The 21,252-nt window shown below is 39.1% G+C and overlaps 1 protein-coding gene across 1 annotated transcript in view; it reads left to right on the top strand.

Annotated features, from left to right (window-relative positions):
- LOC139708416 (xanthine dehydrogenase/oxidase-like) overlaps positions 1–17,323 on the top strand; it is a 44,305-nt gene extending 26,982 nt beyond the window's left edge. Inside the window, exons 18-33 of the mRNA XM_071620366.1 lie at positions 842–893; positions 1,783–1,912; positions 2,226–2,345; positions 2,985–3,206; positions 4,279–4,412; positions 4,984–5,158; positions 7,321–7,512; positions 8,171–8,316; positions 9,331–9,412; positions 10,364–10,588; positions 12,794–12,868; positions 13,816–13,868; positions 14,683–14,863; positions 15,079–15,267; positions 16,564–16,731; positions 17,273–17,323. Of these exons, the coding sequence (XP_071476467.1) occupies positions 842–893; positions 1,783–1,912; positions 2,226–2,345; positions 2,985–3,206; positions 4,279–4,412; positions 4,984–5,158; positions 7,321–7,512; positions 8,171–8,316; positions 9,331–9,412; positions 10,364–10,588; positions 12,794–12,868; positions 13,816–13,868; positions 14,683–14,863; positions 15,079–15,267; positions 16,564–16,731; positions 17,273–17,323 (2,195 nt within the window). The remainder of the gene's footprint in view (positions 1–841; positions 894–1,782; positions 1,913–2,225; positions 2,346–2,984; positions 3,207–4,278; positions 4,413–4,983; positions 5,159–7,320; positions 7,513–8,170; positions 8,317–9,330; positions 9,413–10,363; positions 10,589–12,793; positions 12,869–13,815; positions 13,869–14,682; positions 14,864–15,078; positions 15,268–16,563; positions 16,732–17,272) is intronic.
- Positions 17,324–21,252: the final 3,929 nt, after the last annotated feature.

Below are 21,252 nucleotides of genomic sequence, written 5' to 3'. Positions count from 1 at the left end.
CTTAGTTCTTTATCTAGACCAATGTACCGTTATCATATCTAAAGTTCCTCATAAAAGGGATTATCTATACTGTTTTTATACTACCCTATCAACAAATACATCAATTTTAAACAAAAATCAATCTGTTCATTTACAATATCATTCATTATAATGTATCGTAGTGTACCGGCACATTGTTTTTGCATTATCTTATATTGTTGGAGGGAAATAAAGCGACATTGGCGTGGTATCAGCGTTTTCACCGTAGCGTTTTCACCGGAAAATGATAAATGATTGAAAAATACGGTAAAATTCACTAGGAATTGCTTTTGTTGTTGTTGTTGTTTTTAGATAAAAGGATATACACTGTATCATACGCTTTGGATATTCCCTTCACCGTCTAGAATAAAGACTAAGCGCTGTGGACATCATGACCTTTGGATATTCCCTTCGCTGCCTTGAATAAAGACTAAGCGCACCGCGTTTACAACAGAACACCTGTGAACATACCATAGAGCTGCATTTTACAGCTCTATGGAACATACAGAGGACAGTGCTCTTCTTTGTATGGCGGTTAGTTTCGATTCAGAAGTATAGGGATATAACAACGAGATCAAATTGGTTAAAAATTCATTTACTATGACTAAGCTACTCATTTGGAAATGCTATCATAGCTTGATAAGCATATCTATGCCCGACAAACAAAATGACACCAAAAAGGTTTTGCCACCTCAGATGGTACCAATACCTGGTCTGGCCCATGGATTATATATCTGAAGTTCTTAAACTGAAACTCACTTGTTATGTAACATTCTCGCTAACATTGATATTATTTTCTGTTATTCTCTTTAACCCTTCTTAGGGGAACTCTACATGTCCTTTGTATTGAGTCAGCGAGCCCATGCGAAAATTATGTAAGTACCTATAGGATCTTCTTTCTAATAAAGACGATATACAAATTACGGGGAGGAGCATAAAGCTGAAGCTACTTTAGTTACAGAAAATCAGTTAGAAAAGAAAGTATTCCTTGATTTGTTTCTGTTATTTGCCCTCTTTCATCACCTTTGTTTGGTGTTTTGCAACATACTGGCCACCTACCCTCACCTACATGCTCTCGACTGCAGTTTGGAGCATTTTCAATGTAACACGGTGATTTTAATCTAAATACATAAACTCCACTGATACTAGATCTTCTTTGGAAAGATACTCTTCAGTTTTGAAGGGGTAAATACGACGGGTAAAGGGGCTTTAAAAAGCTAGGGTAGGCCAGTCTGAACTATCTCACTAAGATTTAGTCATCATCGAAAGTTCAAACGCCTTCTTACGTGTCTGTACAAACTGAAAACAAATAACTCAATAGGTACTGTTGTACTTTTTGTATCAATCTTCTTGTAGAGAATAAAGATAACACACTAATGGAAGCTAGCGTTGTTTACAACTCACATCATTGTCATGACAACGATTTAAAGTTTTTGAGTAATATGAGGCATACTGTTGATTCTCTCTTTGTGCACGCTGAAATGTGAATTCTTAACAGATGTGATAATCGTTAGGTGTCATACCCACTTTATACTGATCAGGGATTTCAGGGATAGATGATCAATTATGATAATTTTGAGTTTAAATGCGCGTGACAGTACCGCAACGCCAACTGATATCCAATGACGAAAGCACGTTGAGGCACGCATGTGCAAGGTACAAGGTACGTCTTTATCGCATTTCGTGTCACTAAGTTTCCTGCGCAGGAAGTATACAGGAGATAATGCATTCTCGTTCACATGCATGGGCTTCTCATTTCAACAGCTCTGTAGATGCTTCGCCGGCCTTGGCGCTAGATGGCGTCCTTGATTTTGTGTCAGCCAATGACATTCCGGGCATCAAGAAAGTGGGCGGGCCGATAGTTGCTGATGAGGAGCTGTTTGCCACTGAAGAGGTGAAAATGCTTAATCAGATGCAATTTGCATCAGTGCACTGAGTCTTGCTTCGCAATGATTAATAATGCATACCATTAATTTTTAGGTTTTAATTTTAAAATGTCTGTACTCTTCTGACTGCTTCTATGGGAAATCTTTCTTTTCTATCGCAAAGCTTATGTGCTTTGTGCAGACAATCTTTAGCCACCCTTTGACAGTATCTTCGTCCAATTTCAAAGTATCTTGGCTTGCCTGGGAATAAATGATTGCTGAATTCCCTCTGAAAAAAAATACGGTTACATTCAATGCAATCTATCTTGGAACGACTGGTAGGTTTTTCACGTTGGACAGCGGATCGGAGTCGTCCTAGCTGAGACTCAGGTTCTTGCACAGAGAGCCGCTAAACTTGTCAAAGTGGAGTACGAAGACCTCGAATCCATCATCACAATTCAGGTAAACTGTTAATATTGTACTCTTGAAGAATCCATTACTTATTTCAAGCACATGAAATAGACGAATTCAGTGTGACTTTGCCCCATTTGTTAGTTTTATTCTTATTTGTTTGTTCCAGTTTGATGATTATCTATTTACGCTTTCTATTCATGGGACATTATGATATCACTACTCGTTATCCTTTTTATAGCTTCTTAAACACACGTTTCTTGCTTGTTTTCTTTCTTTCTGAAGTCCACCCCCCCCCCCCCCCTATTCATCTTTTAATTCTTGCCCGGGTCAGATTCTCCTTCTCCAAATTCTTTTGGGGATAAAGAAACAAGATTTAAGACAGAAAAAAATTGCATTGTACACAACATTCATTCATTTCTTCTTTGTTTATTTTCATTTCCAAACAATCATACTACAGTGCACTCCCGTTATAACGAACATGGTAATGACGAAATTCCGGTAACAACGAAGTAAAAATTCAAGCCACAGCACTATCCGTTCTATGTTTTTTGTTTTGTTTTTTAATTGTTAATTTGTTCGGTTATAACGAAATTCCGATTATAACTTAAGAAAACTGCCGGTCCCGAGGACTTCGTTTCACGGGAGTCCACTGTACATCATACGATTCCATCCTTACTTCTGTTTCAGGAAGCCGTCGAGAAGCAGTCTTTCTTCGGCGATGCGGCCGTCCTCCAGCGGGGCGACCCTGAGGAGGTGTTCAGCACCTGCGATCACGTGATCGAGGGTGAACTCAGCATCGGAGGTCAAGAGCATTTCTATTTGGAGACGCAGTGCGCCCTCGTCGTCCCTAAAGGGGAGGATAGCGAGCTGGAGGTGTTCGCGGCAGCCCAAGATCCCACCGCAGTGCAGGTAAATGGCCATACCCTGCAGCAGCTGGCCACAGTGTGAAGCACAACATAGAACACAGTGTGAAATCTCTTCATATGTTAAAGTCGAGCGTTTTGATTATGTGAACACATTGTAAATCATATATTCACAGTGTAAAAGTAAAAACAGCATCCGGGCAATTACCCCGAGAGGGCAATTACCCCCCGGCTAAATACTGGTTAGTGGTAAGGTTAGAGTAAAGATTGGGGTTAGGGTTAGGTTTAGGGTTAGGAGTTTGGGTTAGGGTTAGGATTAAGTTCAGGATCAGGATTAGGATTAGGGCCAGGGGAAGGGTCCGGGGTAATTGCCCAGGGGGTAATTGCCCTAGACCCAAAACAGAACATTATACTGTGTTAACTCTTTGTGAAAAACCACACCACAGTGTGGAAAAATCTTCACACTGTTAAATTCTAGCGTTTACACAGAGTCGACTATGTGAACACATGTGAACACACCGTGAGAGACTGTGTTCTTTCCAGCAGGGTAACTACTTGATAAAATACAACATTCCTAAATTCACCTAACTTTTAAGGTAATCTGTGTGTTAACCTCCTGTACAGAGGACAACCTGATTATATTTCTCCCTTGAAATGATAAAAACATAAACACATTGGAGAACAGCACATGTCTTTTTGCGTATCTATTGAAAGCTGGCAGTGAAGTCGGCACAGCACTTCATGAGAGCAACTGAAACTTATTCAAGCAGACAAAGATACAAGGTACGCGTTATCATTGAGCTGGAAGGTAAAGTAAAGTAGGCTGCTATGAAAGCATGAGTACAGTGAATGTAGGAATGACCGGTAAAATGTCTCACCCATCTGCATACTAGTATCTGATCTTGAACATACTAACACCAGTCACTTTGTAAATTATCATGGGTCAGGTTCGGGAAAAAAAAAGTACCTGACATTTTCGTACAGTTGAAGACGTCTTAACAACTAATGTACTAAAAGAACGTGACGTGAACGTATTTACGTAGACCGTCCTATACTGACAGAATAAGTCAAGCCCTAGAAAGTTGTGACATTATTATGATGATCGTTGTCTCTAACAGAAAATGGTGGCTGGTGTTCTGGACGTGCCGAGAAATCGCATCACTTGTCGAGTGAAGCGACTAGGAGGAGGCTTCGGGGGCAAGGAAATCAAGGCGTCTATCGCCGCGTCAGCCTGTGCCGTGGCAGCTAACAAGTACGGGAGAGAAGACGACTTCGATTTCTGTATCATCATTGATAATGAAGTGATCACTTAAGTTGCACACTGATTACGGGTAATATTAATATAATAAAATCAGAAGTAATAGTAGAATGTGTACCAAGGTAGTAGGCCTAAGGAGCTCATTTCGGTGGCTACACTGTTAACATCATTGAAACTATACATAGAAGTACACACGTATAGTAAGGGAATTATTGAAATGCCGTCACTGTTATCATTACTGATACCAAATATTTCAGTCAAAACATTTGTTGTAGAAAGAGAAATATAGAAGCGCCACACAAGTAGGGAAAGCCATGGAGGAAACACTCGATTAAATTCAACTTTTCTTCTTTTTACCAAAGCGAATTGTGTGTACAGTGTTTGCATTCAATACTCTTGCCATTCAACTTGGAAAACACACTGCCTATTTCAATGTTTACTCAAATTAACAATAAATGGCATTGAATTCAAAGTCTCCTTATGACCTACTATGCCAGCTGATTGAGTACAGACTACCATTACCCAATTCGAAAGTATTATTTGTCATCTGTTTGACTATAACCAGACTACAGCGACCAGTTCGATTCATGCTGGAGCGAGAAGACGACATTCAGACAACGGGAACTAGGCATCCTTTCCTCGGTCGCTACCGGGCTGGCTTCACCGGGGATGGCAAGCTGCAGGCAGTAGACATCCAGCTCTACCTGAATGCAGGCTTTAGCGTCGACCTCTCCCCAGTGGTACATTCTTCTCTGCCATTATTTACCTTTTCCTTTTATACTCTCGCTAGCTGAACATGACGTGAAATTGGGAGGTTCCGATCAATGTATAATTAATATACAACAACCACTTTGTCAGTCACTCCCATTTCGCAAATTGATGTGTAAGCGAATGTAATCACGTAGATAAAAGAAATAGTCACGGTAGCGCAGTTTGAAAGAATATCAGGATAATAATACGCCACCACTCAGTGGACAAAGTTTTATTTTTATGAACTGATACACACACACATACACACGCATGCACGCACACACACACACACGCACACGCACACACACACACACACACACACACACACACACACACACACACAAGGTTTTCTGGTCATGAGAGCTGCGGAATGGGACCATTCACAATTTCCACAAAGGAAACGCACAGGCTCATAAAGATACATGCTGTAGAAATTTGATCTATCCCCGATATCTTTCTACTCCATGTTTAGTGCTAATCAGTCTGCTTTCACAAAATCGACTTTTTCGGTTAAAGTTAGTAAAACACACACACACACACACACACACACACACCCACACAAACTGACTGCATGCATGAAAATGTTAACGCTATAGTGGATGTAGCTGTCACGAGTTTTTTTATACCCCCGCCACACATAGTGTGAAGGGGGTATATAGGATTCAGCGTGATGTTGGTCGGGCGGTCGGTCGGGCGGGCGGGCGGTCGGGTGGTCGGACGGTCGGGCGGTCGGTCGGTCTGTTGCAAAATCTTGCGTCGCGAACTCCTCCTACAGTTTTGAAGCTTGGTTAACAATTTAAATAAAACTTAGGTTAGTAATGATTATATTGAGGTATAGATGTGCAAGACATGTTTTTTGTGTTTGTCGGACAATGCGTTGCCATGGTAACCATAATTTTACCAAAACCTTGTGGATTGAATAATTTCCAAAGTATTTGAGCAATCAATTTCAAAATTGGTATCTATGATGATCTATAGGTGTAGTTATGCAAGACACTCTTTGTGTTTGTATTTGACAAAGCGTTGCCATGGTAACCGCATGTTTTCTTCGAAATCTTGTGGAGTGAACAACTTCCACAGTTTTGAAGCAATTGAAATCAAATTTGATAAGCATAATGGCCTTGAGGCATAGATGTGAAACACATAAATTTTGTGTTTGTCGGACAAAGCGGTGCCATGGTAACAATAATTTTACCAAAACCTTGTGGATTGAATAACTTCCACAACATTCAAGCAATTAAGGTCAAATTTAGTATGTATGATAATCGGGAGGTGTAGTTATGCAAGACACCAATGTGTTAATAAAATAAAAATGTGTTGCCATGGTAACCACTCATTTTTGTATCAAATTGAACCGTTTAATATTTGAAGGTGAAATTTGGTGTGTATGATGCTCTTTAAATGTAGTTTTGGAAAATGTCCTTTGTATTTGTATTAGACAATGCGTTGCCATGGTAACCGCGTGTTTTTTTTAAAATCCTGTGGAGTGAACTTCTTCCACAGTTTTGAAGCAATTGAACCGAATTTGGTGGGCATTATGGCTCTTAGGTATAGATGTGGAACACATAGTTTTTGTGTTTGTCACACAAACCGTTTCCATGGTAACCACAATTTTACCAAAACCTTGCACATCGAATAACTTTCCATCATTCAAGCAATTAAAGTCAAATTTAGTATGTATCATGATCTAGAAGTGTAGTTTTGCAAGACACCAATGTGTTAGTTCAAGGAAAATGTGTTGCCATGGTAACCACTCATTTTTTTAATCAAAATAAATCATTCAAGCTATGAAGGTCAAATTTGGTGTGTATGATGGTCTTTAAGCGTAGTGATGCTGGGGGAAAGCATGTTTCTATTTGCTTTAAGTTTTATACTCAGTGTCAACTCTGTAATTGTACAGTACACTAAAATCATTCTGTTTCCAATTCGACAAGTGCACAAACTTGGTATTAACGTCATTGCTCTTACGACATCACATACTATAAAGCAACACTAGGGGCGGGGGTATTAATCACCTTCAGTGATAATTCTAGTTAATAAAATGGTTATCCCAGTGATCATTTTGTGATTTGATGCAAAAGAATACAATTTCTAACATTTAACTACCCTGCATATGAGCAATCCTTCTGAACCGAAATTGATTTTATGTCAGGTTCGCCACCTTGCGATGCACTTGTTCGACAATTGCTACTTCATGCCTGTGGTTCGCGTGGAGGGGCACGTCTGTCGCACCAACCTCGTTTCGAGTACAGCCTTCCGGGGCGTCGGGGGTCCGCAGGCCATGCTGATAACGGAGTCCATGATAACCCATGTGGCGTACACGTGCGGAATCTCGCAGGAAAAGGTTTGTCCTACAGGGGATTTCCCACCCACACCCACCACGCCCACACCCATACCCACTGAAGGGGAAACGCGCAACCGGGTGGCTGAGGGCTCGGAGCTGGGGCTGCACTCCCACATATACCCATACATACACTTTAGACTCTTTGGTTAAGAAAACCATAACTATTTTCGAGGGTTCCGCCCGGGAACTCTCTGTCCCCCTCCCTCCCCCCACCCACCTGACCATTCCCCTCTTGACCCAACGTATAGGTTCCCTTTCACTTTCTCTGACAGCCCCAACCCACCCACCCGCCCACCCATCCACGCACATAATATGCACAAACATGATAAAAACGTTCCGCGGTCCCTGACAATGTGTATTCATCGTTACACCAAACGGAAAACTATTCATAGCAAAGGTTATAATGCATAACGAACAGTGAACAATCTTGCCTTTTTTTCAGTGTACAGACTCTATTTGATAACCACGGCTGGCTAATGTTTCCATTGTTATTCTCTCGTTAACCAATGTTTTCAGCATGATGTGCAGTGTGGATGAAGTCCTATAAGAAAAGCAGATAGGGAGAACTATAATGGTTTGGATTGTCCTATGATGCTTTTTAAGAAAGGGTCAGCGATAGGCTTAATTGTGATTACATGTTAGCATCCATATCGCTCAGGTGCGCGAGTTGAACTTCTACCAAGATGGCGACATGACGCCAGCGAACCAGAAAATCGAGAAGTGCACCGTCAGACAGTGTTGGGAGCAGTGTCTTGAGAACAGCGACTTTTACACAAGGAGAGCGAATCTAGATTTATTCAACAGGTAAGATTTATGCGGCGGCCTTCTTTTCCCTTTCATGTATGGTGGAAGTATAGCATTTAGATTATGTAATCGATAATGTTGATGATTAATGAGGAGAAAGTGATATCTAGTCAGAATGATCCCAATTTTGTTACGATGAGAATGGCTTCCGTGATCCTTTGCATTACCATGACAAACATTTTGATGGCTGGTTAAGGCATTCATTACTTCTTGTGACATGTCTTAAAGGCATAATTTATACAATTTGCAGATGAAACAAAAACCCATCATTAGTGCTTCAAAATAGTTCTAAAATGTGAGTTAGGGGTAGAAACAACCAATGTAAAAAATTGAACCAGTATAGTCAATGTTAAGTATTGTTAAATATACAAAATGCGAACAATAGTTATAATAAAAATGCTTCCAGACTCAACCGTCTACAGTTATGGTTTGATAAGAAAATAGTGATATCTCCTTATATTTTAGGCTTTATTGCCAAAATTTTATGCGGTAGGATGTTCTGTGATACATACAACTTATTTGATACACATATGCGTCAAAAGTGATATCTTGAACATTTTCTAAATCACTGCTCCCAAAGGTAAACAGTATCTTTCACTTGGGTTGGCCTTTTATTTGCCATTGGTGCTATCATCAGAAAATAGTGATGTTGTCTCATATTATCATGACTGTTTTATCATCGTCAAGGTTATTCTTTAGTAGTGACCTGCTTTCGTCATAATTATTTTCCATCATTCTTTCCTTTCAGGGTACTATCAAATACAATACTCTGTATGGAGTGGAAGTGACGAATTCCATTCGGTCATTTCACGTGCAATATAATTATGCTGACATTGCTCAATGACGATCAGTAAGGACTTGCTTGTTTATCTTTGCAGAAAATACTTTCGATCGTTTGTCACTGCATAAGCGACTGAACATTTACTGCTGTAACAAAGCACTTCGGCTTTCACAGGGTCTATCTCGGTTTATATTACCATCGAGTGTATCTCCTCTTCTTCTCAATAAACACAGACAAAACCGATGGAAGAAGCGAGGATTAGCAATCATTCCAGTAAAGTTCGGTGTGGGATTTCCCCTACTTCACATGAATCAGGTACGAGCATAATTATTATGCTCTGTTTGTTTTTAAGACCTGGTATATTGTTCGTCTACAGTATTTTGGCTGTTCCAGTACAGTTTATTTTCAAATTATGAGATGATTTTAGTGAATGGATGACTCGATAGAAATTAATGTTTCGAGCTAAAGAAGACAAGCGTCACTGTGTAACGTTTTGCTTCTACTGTGGTCTCCTTTACAGCAAATGAATAAAGTGTACATTTTACACGTCAGGAATATCAAAGATAGATCGGTAGTATCATGAAACCACAACTTTAGAACAACAATGCTTATCTTCGACTTTATCAGCAGTTGATCCACAGATTGGAAAAAAAGATTGATTGAATAATTCATGGATTTGGTAATTGATTTGCCCGGCCATGTCTTTGTTGTGTCTATGGTGTGTCTTTACTTTTCTATTTGCACACAGATATCTCTGTTTCCATTATTTCATCCATCCATACGTCTATATAAACTTCCTCATGAAAATAATGATAATATGATAAAAATGATAAGCCTGCTCTATGTCCGGACATCCATTATAACAGATTCAAAGTGTCATAAGTCGTAGTTTTACGACGGAACTATAAAATCTACTGGCACTGCCATCATAACAGATTCAAAGCGTCAGTCGTAGTTCAACAATGGAACTGAAAAATCTACTGGCGCTGCATTTTCATCCATCCATACGTCTATATAAATTTCCTCATGAAAATAATGATAATATGATAAAGATGATAAGCCTGCTCTATGTCCGGACATCCATTATAACAGATTCAAAGTGTCATAAGTCGTAGTTTTACGACGGAACTATAAAATCTACTGGCGCTGCCATCATAACAGATTCAAAGCGTCAGTCGTAGTTCAACAACGGAACTGTAAAATCTACTGGCGCTGCATGATTTATGAAGTATTTTGTCTATACGAAAACCCACTTTTTGTTTGAAGGGAGCGGCCCTGGTGCATATTTACACAGACGGGTCAGTGTTAGTGACCCATGGTGGGGTGGAGATGGGACAGGGCCTGCACACCAAGATGGTCCAGGTTGCTGCCAGGACTCTGGGCGTTCCCGAGAATCGGATCCACCTGTCGGAGACGAGTACAGGGACCACGCCCAATACCCTGGCGACCGCGGGCAGCTTGAGCTCCGATCTCAATGGTGGCGCCATACTGGTGAGTGTGGATAATCCGTTCTGGACAACCCCTTGGACAATTACCCCAGAACCTTCCCCTGATCCTATAACTCTAATTCTAATCCTCACCCTAACCCAAACTCTGTAAACCTATAAACTTGACCCTAAACGTACTCTTTACTCTAACCTTTTCACTAACCAGTATTTAGTCGGGGGTTATTGTGGGGGTGGGGGGAGGGGGCAATTGCCCTAATATGTGGATAATCATGTAACAGCATATAAATATATACAGAAATGCAGAATGTAACAAACAAACATATAGGTATATAAATATACAAGTTGACAAACGACCAAATAAAGTAATAAAGGGAAACCGCTGATACACACAAATTCAATCGGAATAACCGACACCTGTGTGGTGATATACACCTTGACAGGTTGAGGTGTTTTGTCGTGTATATGATGATATCCCAAGTGAAACTATAAAGTGGAGAAAGTACGAAGACAGCGGGCATCTTTCTTACATCTGCCGAGAATCCCATCCCTGGTTGATACCGTTTATCTCATCATCATCATCATAATCATCATAATTCACACAAGGGACATTTACCACATTCTTTAACGCAATATTATGAGCCAATGAATCATGCATACAGGACTAGAGGCAAAGATTATTTCATGCCTAGACTCCCGAAATGTAAAATGACACATGGTACATTTTCTATATCTTTAATCGGGTCAAAGTTCTGGAATAGTTTGCCCCAAAATATTCAAGAGGAAAGAACAAGATCTTCATTTCGAAGAAATCTAAAAAAAAAAATCACTTGTTCAATAATGTTTAGTGATGAAAAAAATGTAAATGTTTAGTTTAATGTACTTTTATAGTATAGTTACTTTAGAAGGGCAGACCTTGCAATGAGCATTTTAAATGTAGCTATAATGGGAGAACCATTCTCGACTAGCACTTGTGCTAACTTTCGGTTCCCCCTTTATCAACATCATCTTCTGTTTGTTTGTTTTTTGTTCAGAACACCTATGCATTTACACGCTGTATGTCTATATTACATACCTATTCATTCTTTTTGCCTTTTCAGTGATAAATATAATATCATAATGAAACTAAATCAATTACACCACATGTATTCTTATGTAAGATAAATAGAATAAGTATGTAAAATGTACGCATGCATAGCTATACGTATCTTGTATAATATTATTGTATTCCCATAAAAACTTTCATGTTATTGTATCTTATCCTGATGCAATTTCACGTTACCATGTTATCATATCCACATGTATATGTACGTTGTACAAATATGTTGTTAATAAACTCAACTCCACTCAACTCATAATACGTGATATTCATTTCGAAATATGTCGATGCACTTTGTCAAAATGAAAAGAAAAATAATTTTCTTTCAGCCACTCAAGTCTGATTTTTTTTTTCGCTCTGCGGAGCATAGTAACGTGTAATGGGGTCTCAAGCTGTCTTAAGCCCTTTTTACACTTGTGTTTCTTAACCCCGGACTTTCTCTGACCCAGGACTATCGTTAGTCCCGTACAAATTTTTTCAGCTTTTTACACTCGCCAATTAGTCCCGTACTATCTCTTGTCCGGGGCTAAGGAGAAAACTGACCTTTTTACACTCGTATTTCTTAGCCCCGGACTTTCCAAACCACATGAATATTCATGATTACGCTGTGTACTGTACACGTACACGCACGCACCGGCAGCACTTGATTACCTCGTTTCTGATTGGTCAGTGGGGGTCGGACTTCGTCTCCGTCGCTTAGCCCAGGATTATTTTTTCGTTCTGTTTACACTCACTTGCTTGGCACCGCACTTGCCAGGGCCAGATAGTACCGGACTATCGGTGGGGCTAGCCCACTTTGGCAAAAACGAGTGTAAACAGAAAGTGGGCTAAGGATAGTCCCGTACCAACGACGGGGCTAAGCCCCCCCCCCCCCCCCCCTTAGCCCCACCGTTGGTACGGGACTAAGCAAAAATTTACAAGTGTAATTTTATTGGCACGTATAAAAGCATTCCTCTCCTAACTTGGATGAAAGACGAACCCATTCGAGTTAAACAATCGGACAGTCCATTATTCATAGAGTAGTACTTCGCGAGCTAATTATTTGATCTTATATTGACAATGTATGGGCCTATACATCGTCTAAAGACGGTACAGTGATGATGGGGCAGCTGGTTTCAGGTCTGTATTTCGCTCTTTTTTTTTTTCTTACAGAATGCTTGTCAGATTCTTCGGCAGAGGTTGGAACCTTTCATGTATTCTAACCCAAAAGGAACATGGGACGAATGGGTAAGCGTATTATATGAATCTGAGTCTGGGTGCGACTTTAATCCCGCTAATATTCAATAAGCGTACAAGCAAAATGCTTCCATATGTTCAGTTTAAACTCACTTGAAGTACAATTCTGATGTTGCTGTTGACGTATAATATCCATGATAACTATCTCTCACATTGTATATGTCTGTTCTTCATTATTGCATGCAAAACGAAACGATCTTCTGGGTCACAGCTTTGAGCAATGTCTAAAACATTATGCTTACAGTTGTATAACCAGTGGCGGATCCAGAGGGGGGTGCAACCGGCGCACGCCCCCCCCCCCCTTTATTTCTCGTCAAAAACAAAAGAAATAAAAAGAAAAAAATGAAATGAAACCCGGAAGTGCCACCAGAAATATTAGTCACGCCCCCCCCCCCCCCCTTTACAGAATTTCTGGATCCGCCCCTGATAACGGTGGCATCATTAGCCCATCAAATCCCAAGACCTAGAGAATGATCAATATGTATCTCTGGCAATCTGGTGCGGTGCTGTTAATGATTATTTGTAATTACCCTTCATTGTTGGTGTTTTATAGAATCCATGTTCATTTGAGCCCTTAAGTGTTCAAATATAATTTTTTTTATGTTCAAATGGCAGATTTGTCAATACACTCTTGATCGCTTGCTAAATTTGTTATTGGAAGATATAAGGGTCATGTTTTCTCTCGTAAATGTTGATGTAAGTTTGATCTTTGTACAGATATAGTGACCATCACTCAAGCATCGAAGCTGTCTCCAGTATAGAAAAAAAATGCAAAGAAATCCAAAGATGTCAATATATTTATGACAAGAGGACAATGATAGTAAAGGAAAATTCTTCAAGACTTGGTAGTTAAGCAAATGACTGTAGAGATAAGAACGCAAAGGCTGTATTGTCTATATAATCCTCAATTGCGACAAGTCTTTTGTTTGTCATTAAAGGTTGCTGAGGCTTACACTAACAGAGTCAGTCTTTCTTCGACTGGCTATTACAAGTGAGTGGAACCATGTTTGATCTGAACGTTATATAAACATAAAACCGTATACTGTTACAGCAGTAAAGCATAGACTATGATAGATATTAGACGTTATTTCATTCCATTGTAGCATGTTCCTGCCGTTTTCAAGAGAACATGCTTGTCGAAACGTCGGAACTGGGTAGGCCCTTTTTAGTTTCACTTAAATACCCAAGAAAGAATACGTGGTGTACCAGTAAAGCCTTCTACCACCCAACGTTCTACCGCCACGGAAGCCTTCAAAGATTTCTTCGCAATTTTCCTTGTCTAAAGTTCCTTGTCTAGTCATTGTATTGATTATTGATTATTGATTATTGATGACTCTTGCCTGACGTATTGATTATCTTGTTTATCCTTGGATGGTGATTCATTGCTGTATATTGAACACAATGGTCATCATGATGATCATTATAGTATTTGTATGGTCTCCGTTTTCAAGGGGACATTAAGGTAACCTGACCCTCGATTCGTTTTGTATGACAGTCAGGATATAATCAGGTCATTCTGATGTGTATACCTAGTCACTTTGACCAGTGAGGTAGTAGAGAGAGACTCTCCTACCTCCCTGCTAATTGTGGAATGGAGTTTTTTTTTAATGATAATGTTATTCGCTATGTATGGCAACCCTTTCTGTTTTAATTGGTCTTATCTTTGTTTTGCTCTGTCGTCTTCTTATGCCATTATTGTGTGAACGATAATTGAAATGATAGTGTTTTACGAGCCTTTATTTGGATGAACAGAAGAAACGGGGCAATATTATTGGATTCAAAGGCTCATTGTTTTCCTTAACCAGGACCCCAGAGGTTTCATACGACCTGACGACACAAAAGGGGAAGATGTGGCTCTACGTCTGCTACGGTGCCGGCGTGTCGGAAGTGGAGATCGACTGCCTGACAGGAGACCATCGCGTGCTGAAGACCGACATCGTTTTCGACGTCGGACAGAGCATCAACCCTGCCGTGGACATCGGTCAGGTAATGAAATATAAATTTGTTTGTTATTTCCTCTGTCTTACATAACTTGATGAATATATTCATGTGTTTCGCATTTTTTCTCATTCAGCTTCCACTTCGAGAATTAATTCGAGAATTTATATTAGTATGAATATTCTCCTTAGCATACCTCCATGCCTTGTCCAGGCCTGTATGTTGCAGAAAAGTAAGCAAATTATTTTTGCATATTTTCTCAGATTGAAGGTGGCTTTATGCAAGGCTACGGTCTCTTCGTACTGGAGGACCTCCGCTGGACACCCCAGGGGAAGCTGCTGACCACTGGACCTGGTTATTACAAGGTTCCAGGTTTTGGGAGTATTCCTGCCGAGTTCAACGTGACACTCCTCAAGGGCGTGCCGAATCCGGCAAATATTTGCTCCTCCAAAGTAAGCACATGACGTCGAACTTACAACGCCTACAATCTTGAGCTCAACTGGTCTCTAAGTTCTAATGTGCAAATAATTTGAAACTTGCCGAATATTCGAGGGGCATTTCATGAAGCGTTTTAGTCGGATATTTTTCTGAAAAAAAAAATGTTTCAATCTATTGAAATCCTTGCATCTGATTGGCTGAGAGCAAACAATGCTTCATGAAGCGCCCCCAAGATGTGAATTTCGAACAAGCGTCGATTAAAATGAAACTCGTCATTCAAAAGAATTTCTTACAATTCGTCTCGACAATCCATAAAATTGTTAATTCCGAAAGCCATTATATGAAATTTGCGATACGATTTCGCTTCAGATGGCCTAATGGAAAGAAAATGTGATATGCATTTGGCATGGAGAGTAGACTGATGCCTGCATGTTTCAATCTCTATACATGGCATTATCATGTGGAAACTGCAAAGGTGCCCTCAGGGCATGGCATGCAAACTTACTGTAGCATTGCTGACACTGTTTGCACATAAACTTGGCAATAAGCGAAAACCCTGAATGCTGATTTGCTGTTTTCATTGCAGTTACTTGCTTTGTTTTGGTTGTAATTTTGCAAGTCCTGTATTAATTCAATGTACCACAGAAAAGGCTGGAACTCTGGAATTTGGCGACTTTACCACAATATTCTGAAAGAAACTCTTTTGAAATGTGATCTCTCTCAATAATTATTGAAAATATGGCGGAATATTATGTTATATGCACGCTTCCTTTTCTCCTTTATTGCGTCACTATCTACACGTGCGTATACGTAAAAGAGGTAGGTAGGGAATGAGACGAGAACTGAAAAACAGCCTGACAATCATTCGATTACAAGAATCATTGGATTAATCAAAAATTATCACGTAGGAACACATAAACTTTTTGCCTATGCCTTCGATATAGAGAATGTAGCATTAAAAAATACCTCATTAGTCAATAAAATCTGAATTTGTACAAAATTGCCACCGTAAAAAAGAGAGAAGTGACAATTGATTGATTGAAATCGTCTTTTCTGGAAATACAAAATGAACTTACAATCATGTTATTGTGATGTCATACAAACCGAATGCATATGGAATTTCTTCCAAAACACATCACAAAAAATGTTCTTGATATTGGTGCTTCTTAAAATCAAAGGAACACAGACAAACAATCAAGCTAAATGAAGTGCCTGAACTCCGGCGGCCCTGTGACCTATTGTTTGGATGAAAATGATACAGACATATTTCACAATATTGTTTGATGTTATGATTGTAAATCTCACCCAAGGCCATTGGGGAGCCGCCTCTCTTCCTAGGATCCACGGTGTTTTTCGCCATCAAAGACGCCATCAAGGCAGCAAGAGCAGAGGAAGGGCTGACGGGGAATCTCCGGCTCGACTCGCCAGCCGTAGCGGAACGAATCAGGCTAGCGTGCGAAGACAACTTCACCAAGAGAGTGAGTCCATGACTGTGCTTTATCCTTATTTGCATGCGCAACTCATTTGCATAGATGACGTGAGGTATTCTTATCACATAGCAACTGATGTAAACAAACTCGTTAGATTACTGCATTGTGTCTAATGAAATATGTGTTTGTGTGATGAAGAAGAAGTCTTTGCCCCTTGAATTACAGTATATAGCAGTATCATGAATTAACATTGTGGAAACTACATCAGCCATCAATCCACATTATGTCTCAGAACTTCAGATAAACCCTTTCTTTTCAAGAAGGTCGTCTGTATCCTCATTTAATAGCAGGGAGGTGAGTCTCACCTCCCTGTTTAATAGCGTGTAGGCCTACATAGCTTTTCGGCGTCTATCAACTACTGAAAACGATTAGCAATGCGCTTATGTTCTTTTTAGCTTCTACTTCACCGAAATTATCTCGTCGAATGTGACAAAAGATGCAAATCTGCTAGGATCCTATAGTTTTATATTTTGTATGTACTTTACAGGACCTAACAATATGACTGGTATTGTCTCGTTTTTCCCCATAGTTTCCGGAACCTGAACCTGCCACTTTTCAACCATTCTTTGTCCGGCCCTAACCTGGGAGGTCCATGCATCGCGGAACGTGTTATCGTTCAGCGCGTTATTGATTCGTCGTTTTGTGTTTGTCTGATTTTAGGGAGGTTTGTTGTTGGTAGTGGTGTTTCGGTTTTCTTCTTTCTTTGTCTGACCCCAAGACGGGCGTTCTGGCCTTTAGTAGCGTGCCTTGGTGTCGGCACATTCTATTAAGTACATGTGAAAATTAATAATCTATTCCGTGCACTTCTCCGTATTCTCATCGACTCTCTTCCCCACATGGAAAAAACCGAGCGGGGGGGGGGGGGGGGGGGGGGGAGAGACAGAATTCTGCGGTGATTGTGGGAAACTACATGTGCATATCACAAAGTGAATCAAGCAAAAGGTGTTTGCTGCATTCAAGTATAACGAATTTGAAAGGATGTTGAACAGTTGTGCTGCAATTCTCCACCTGCTTTGTGATTATTTGCGTTTATAAGTATTTCATTAAAAAAAAAATTGAGTAATAGAAATTGTAAAGGATATTTCCGAAATACAGTAGTTGGATATGACGTCATCAATATAACTTAACGCAAAATAGTGCACCGTAAATTTACTCCATATAAGACATGACAGAAAGCTAGGCAACGGTATAAATCTTTTTTATATTCTAATTTCGGCTTTCGCTTATGTATTATTTTTCAATTTCCTGTTATAGTAGTTTGGTGTTTTAAAGATATATTGTTTTAAAAAAAAAACATCTTTTGAATTGTGCACAGCAGGTGTTACGCTGAAATATAAAAATTTTCGGCCTCGTTGAAAATTTCGACATTACTTGAACTAACGTATGGAGTGTCGTACGTGTTCTGAATTGAGTTTATATGACTGGAAAGATATAATCGAAATATACCACAAAGTCGATTTTTAAGGGACTGGTACTGGAGGAACACAAGAAGAGGAAATCATCGCTAAGTAAAATGGTCTCTAACATTTTGTAAGGTCAAAAAGCTAATTAGGTGGTAAGATGGTATTCGAGAAACTCTGAATAGTGTATGATGGCAAGATCTTTTAATCTCATACTTATTCACAAAAATTATGCAAAGTAGTTAATGATTTGTGTATAATCTTATTTCATCTTGACGCTTGTTATCGCTATAATTACGTAGCTGCAGTTTTCTAATCAGTAGGCCCTATTGCTTTTCTCGTTTATGTTCAATGATGCATTTTAACTCTAACAAGTCCAGCATACAAGTCATTCGAAAATACTTTCTTTCTTCTAATACCAACATATGAAATCGGAAAAAAACGCTATTCAAAAAGTTGTTATTCAGTATTTTTCTATCACTTTAACTGTCATACCTGCAAATGAAATCATTTTGAATGTATTATATTTAATGAATATACTAGTATTTGATTACAGGTGCACTTTCAATAAGGGTGTACAAATGAAGAAATATAAGATATCGCTTTGAATTGTTTATGCAATTCCTATCATCTAAAATGAATAGAATTTAATACTGTTATTGCTGGGAAGAACTGAAATATTACACGAACAGATCAGTCATGAAATATACATAGCAAATGTAGTCATTTAGTATGTTACTAATTTTGTTTTTGTAAAATGTTCCTGGGTGATTCTAGACGTGCACAGTGTACTGCAGTGCCGTCATTTCATGTATAGATTCCGTCATCAATATTTATCTTCCATTATTGTGGGACTATAGGTACATAATGATCTAAATACACTAGATGCAACACATTTTACTCTCCTCAGCCACATAAGATACGTTTAAAAAAATATCTAAAGGATGGATATATGAGTTGTAAATATAATTTCAATCTTTCTGACAATGGTCAATGCCAGAGTGAGTAAGCTAAGTAAAGGCATACATTCTATTCAGAACAGCACATAAATATCTTCCGATGAACAAATTATTATGAAATAAAATCCGTTCACCGACCACAGTATACAGACGGGTCATGTAAACAAGGTATGTGCTAACAGATAGGGCATCCACGTATTCACAGCTTGCCTCACTCCTTATTTGTGTCCATGTTCATACACAAAGTATATCGTGCTAGGTATATACAGTATATATATATATATATATATATATATGAGATTTTGATAGTTTATGATTGATTAAATGAGAACGAGTATACAGTATATATATATATATATATATATATATATATATATATATATAATCATGGCTCGACACTAACTTTTTTGTTTGGTGGCCCGATGGGGCCACCAAAATCCTAAATTTCAAATTTTTGGTGGCCCGAGAGAAAAATTTGGTGTCCCGAAAAAAAAACAATAAAAAAACATTAAAAGTCCTTTTTTTAATGAGTCAAATATTTAAGATTTATGATAGTAAGAATTAGAAGTTGGACATATCTATTCATAAATAAACTTCAACAAACTTGCAACACTCACTCTCAGGCATTCATTCAGTCCTTTTCATCCATCCTTTGAACAAATTTAACTGCTAATTTCCGGCGCAAAAAGTTACGAATTTATTGACATACTTTTCAAAAAATTTTGGTGGCCCGAGGCGGGCCACCAAATTTGCCTTTTTTTAAAAATTTGGTGGCCCGACTTTCATTTTTGGTGGCCCCGGGTCACCGGGCCACCGTTAGTGTCGAGCCCTGCATATATATATATATATATATATATATGAGTATTGGTAGTTTATGATTGATTAAATGAGCGAGCCTCAGTACAGAAACGCCCCCCCCCCCCTCATAACTTTCACCCGACCATAACTTTCACACAGACAACGTTACAAGAACACACTCAGCACCATCACTGTAAGTTTTGTTTTTAGATTGTATTTAGTAACAGTATGTTGGTTTGTTTTTGTTATAAAATGCGCTGAATTGAGGTATGTTTTATGTTGAGTATAAATCGAAATGTATAATATATAAGGTTACTTAAGTTTAGTATGATTTTACACCGAGGCTGATTTTGCCTATACGTTGTTGTCATTGACCCTGACTCCATGATATGCCTCAAATCTTGAATAGAGGCATGTCACATTCACACTTCGTAAATGTTTTTCGCCAACCATGCACACGTGCCTTTTCACACCACGTGACAGTCAAACATGAATAATCATGATAATACGACTATTCTTCAGTTCACGCCCAAAACCCAAGTTAATCATGTTAATGAAAGAGAAGGGATTGATCAAATCGGTAAGTGGGATACTTCTCGATCACCTCTCTCTCTCTCTCTCTCTGAAAAAAAAAACAAAAACACCGAGATTATATATATATATATATATATATATATATATATATACATATACCTGTATTTGATCTGGTACGTCACTGCCTGGATACTTTATACATTTTCAAAGAAGATATGGCATTCATTTAGTATGCGGTATGTATTCATGTATGCTTATAACCATGAACATAATTATTAAGTGCTTCTTTTACATACAAAGTTACACACTTTACCAAACATACTAGTATTTTTGTCGAGCCCACCGGAGGTGCGGGGAGACTAAGGGATCGCCTGCAGCGTCTGTCCGTCCGTCGTCCGTAACGCTACAAAATTTGAATAACTCTCTACTGACCACTGTAATTTCAACCAAACTTGGAGGGAAGAGTGGTTATACAAAGTTACACACTTTATCAAACATGAAAGTCACCTCAAGGTCAAAGGTCACAGGTAAGAGGCCAATGAACAATGTTAAGTTTACGGCGCGTTTCGATTATGGCTCAAAACATTTGATCCATATGTCTGTTTGTGACCAGACTTGGATGGAGATTTCCCTTGGGGATTTGAAGGTTATCACAAGGTCAAAGGTCACAGACAGGGGTCAACGAACTTTTAGGGCCCAATGTTAAGTTTTTACGGCGCGTTTCGATTATGGCTCATAACTTTTGATCCATATGTCCGTTTATGACCAAACTTGGCTGGTAAATGTCCCTTGGGGAGCTGAAGCTCACCACAAGGTCA

Source organism: Diadema antillarum, unplaced genomic scaffold (assembly GCF_040938485.1).
Source record: "Diadema antillarum isolate AM-2024a unplaced genomic scaffold, OU_Dant_1.0 seq00001334_RagTag, whole genome shotgun sequence".
In the NCBI taxonomy this organism is placed as follows: domain Eukaryota; kingdom Metazoa; phylum Echinodermata; class Echinoidea; order Diadematoida; family Diadematidae; genus Diadema; species Diadema antillarum.
This window is presented reverse-complemented; position numbering and strand designations above follow the sequence as displayed.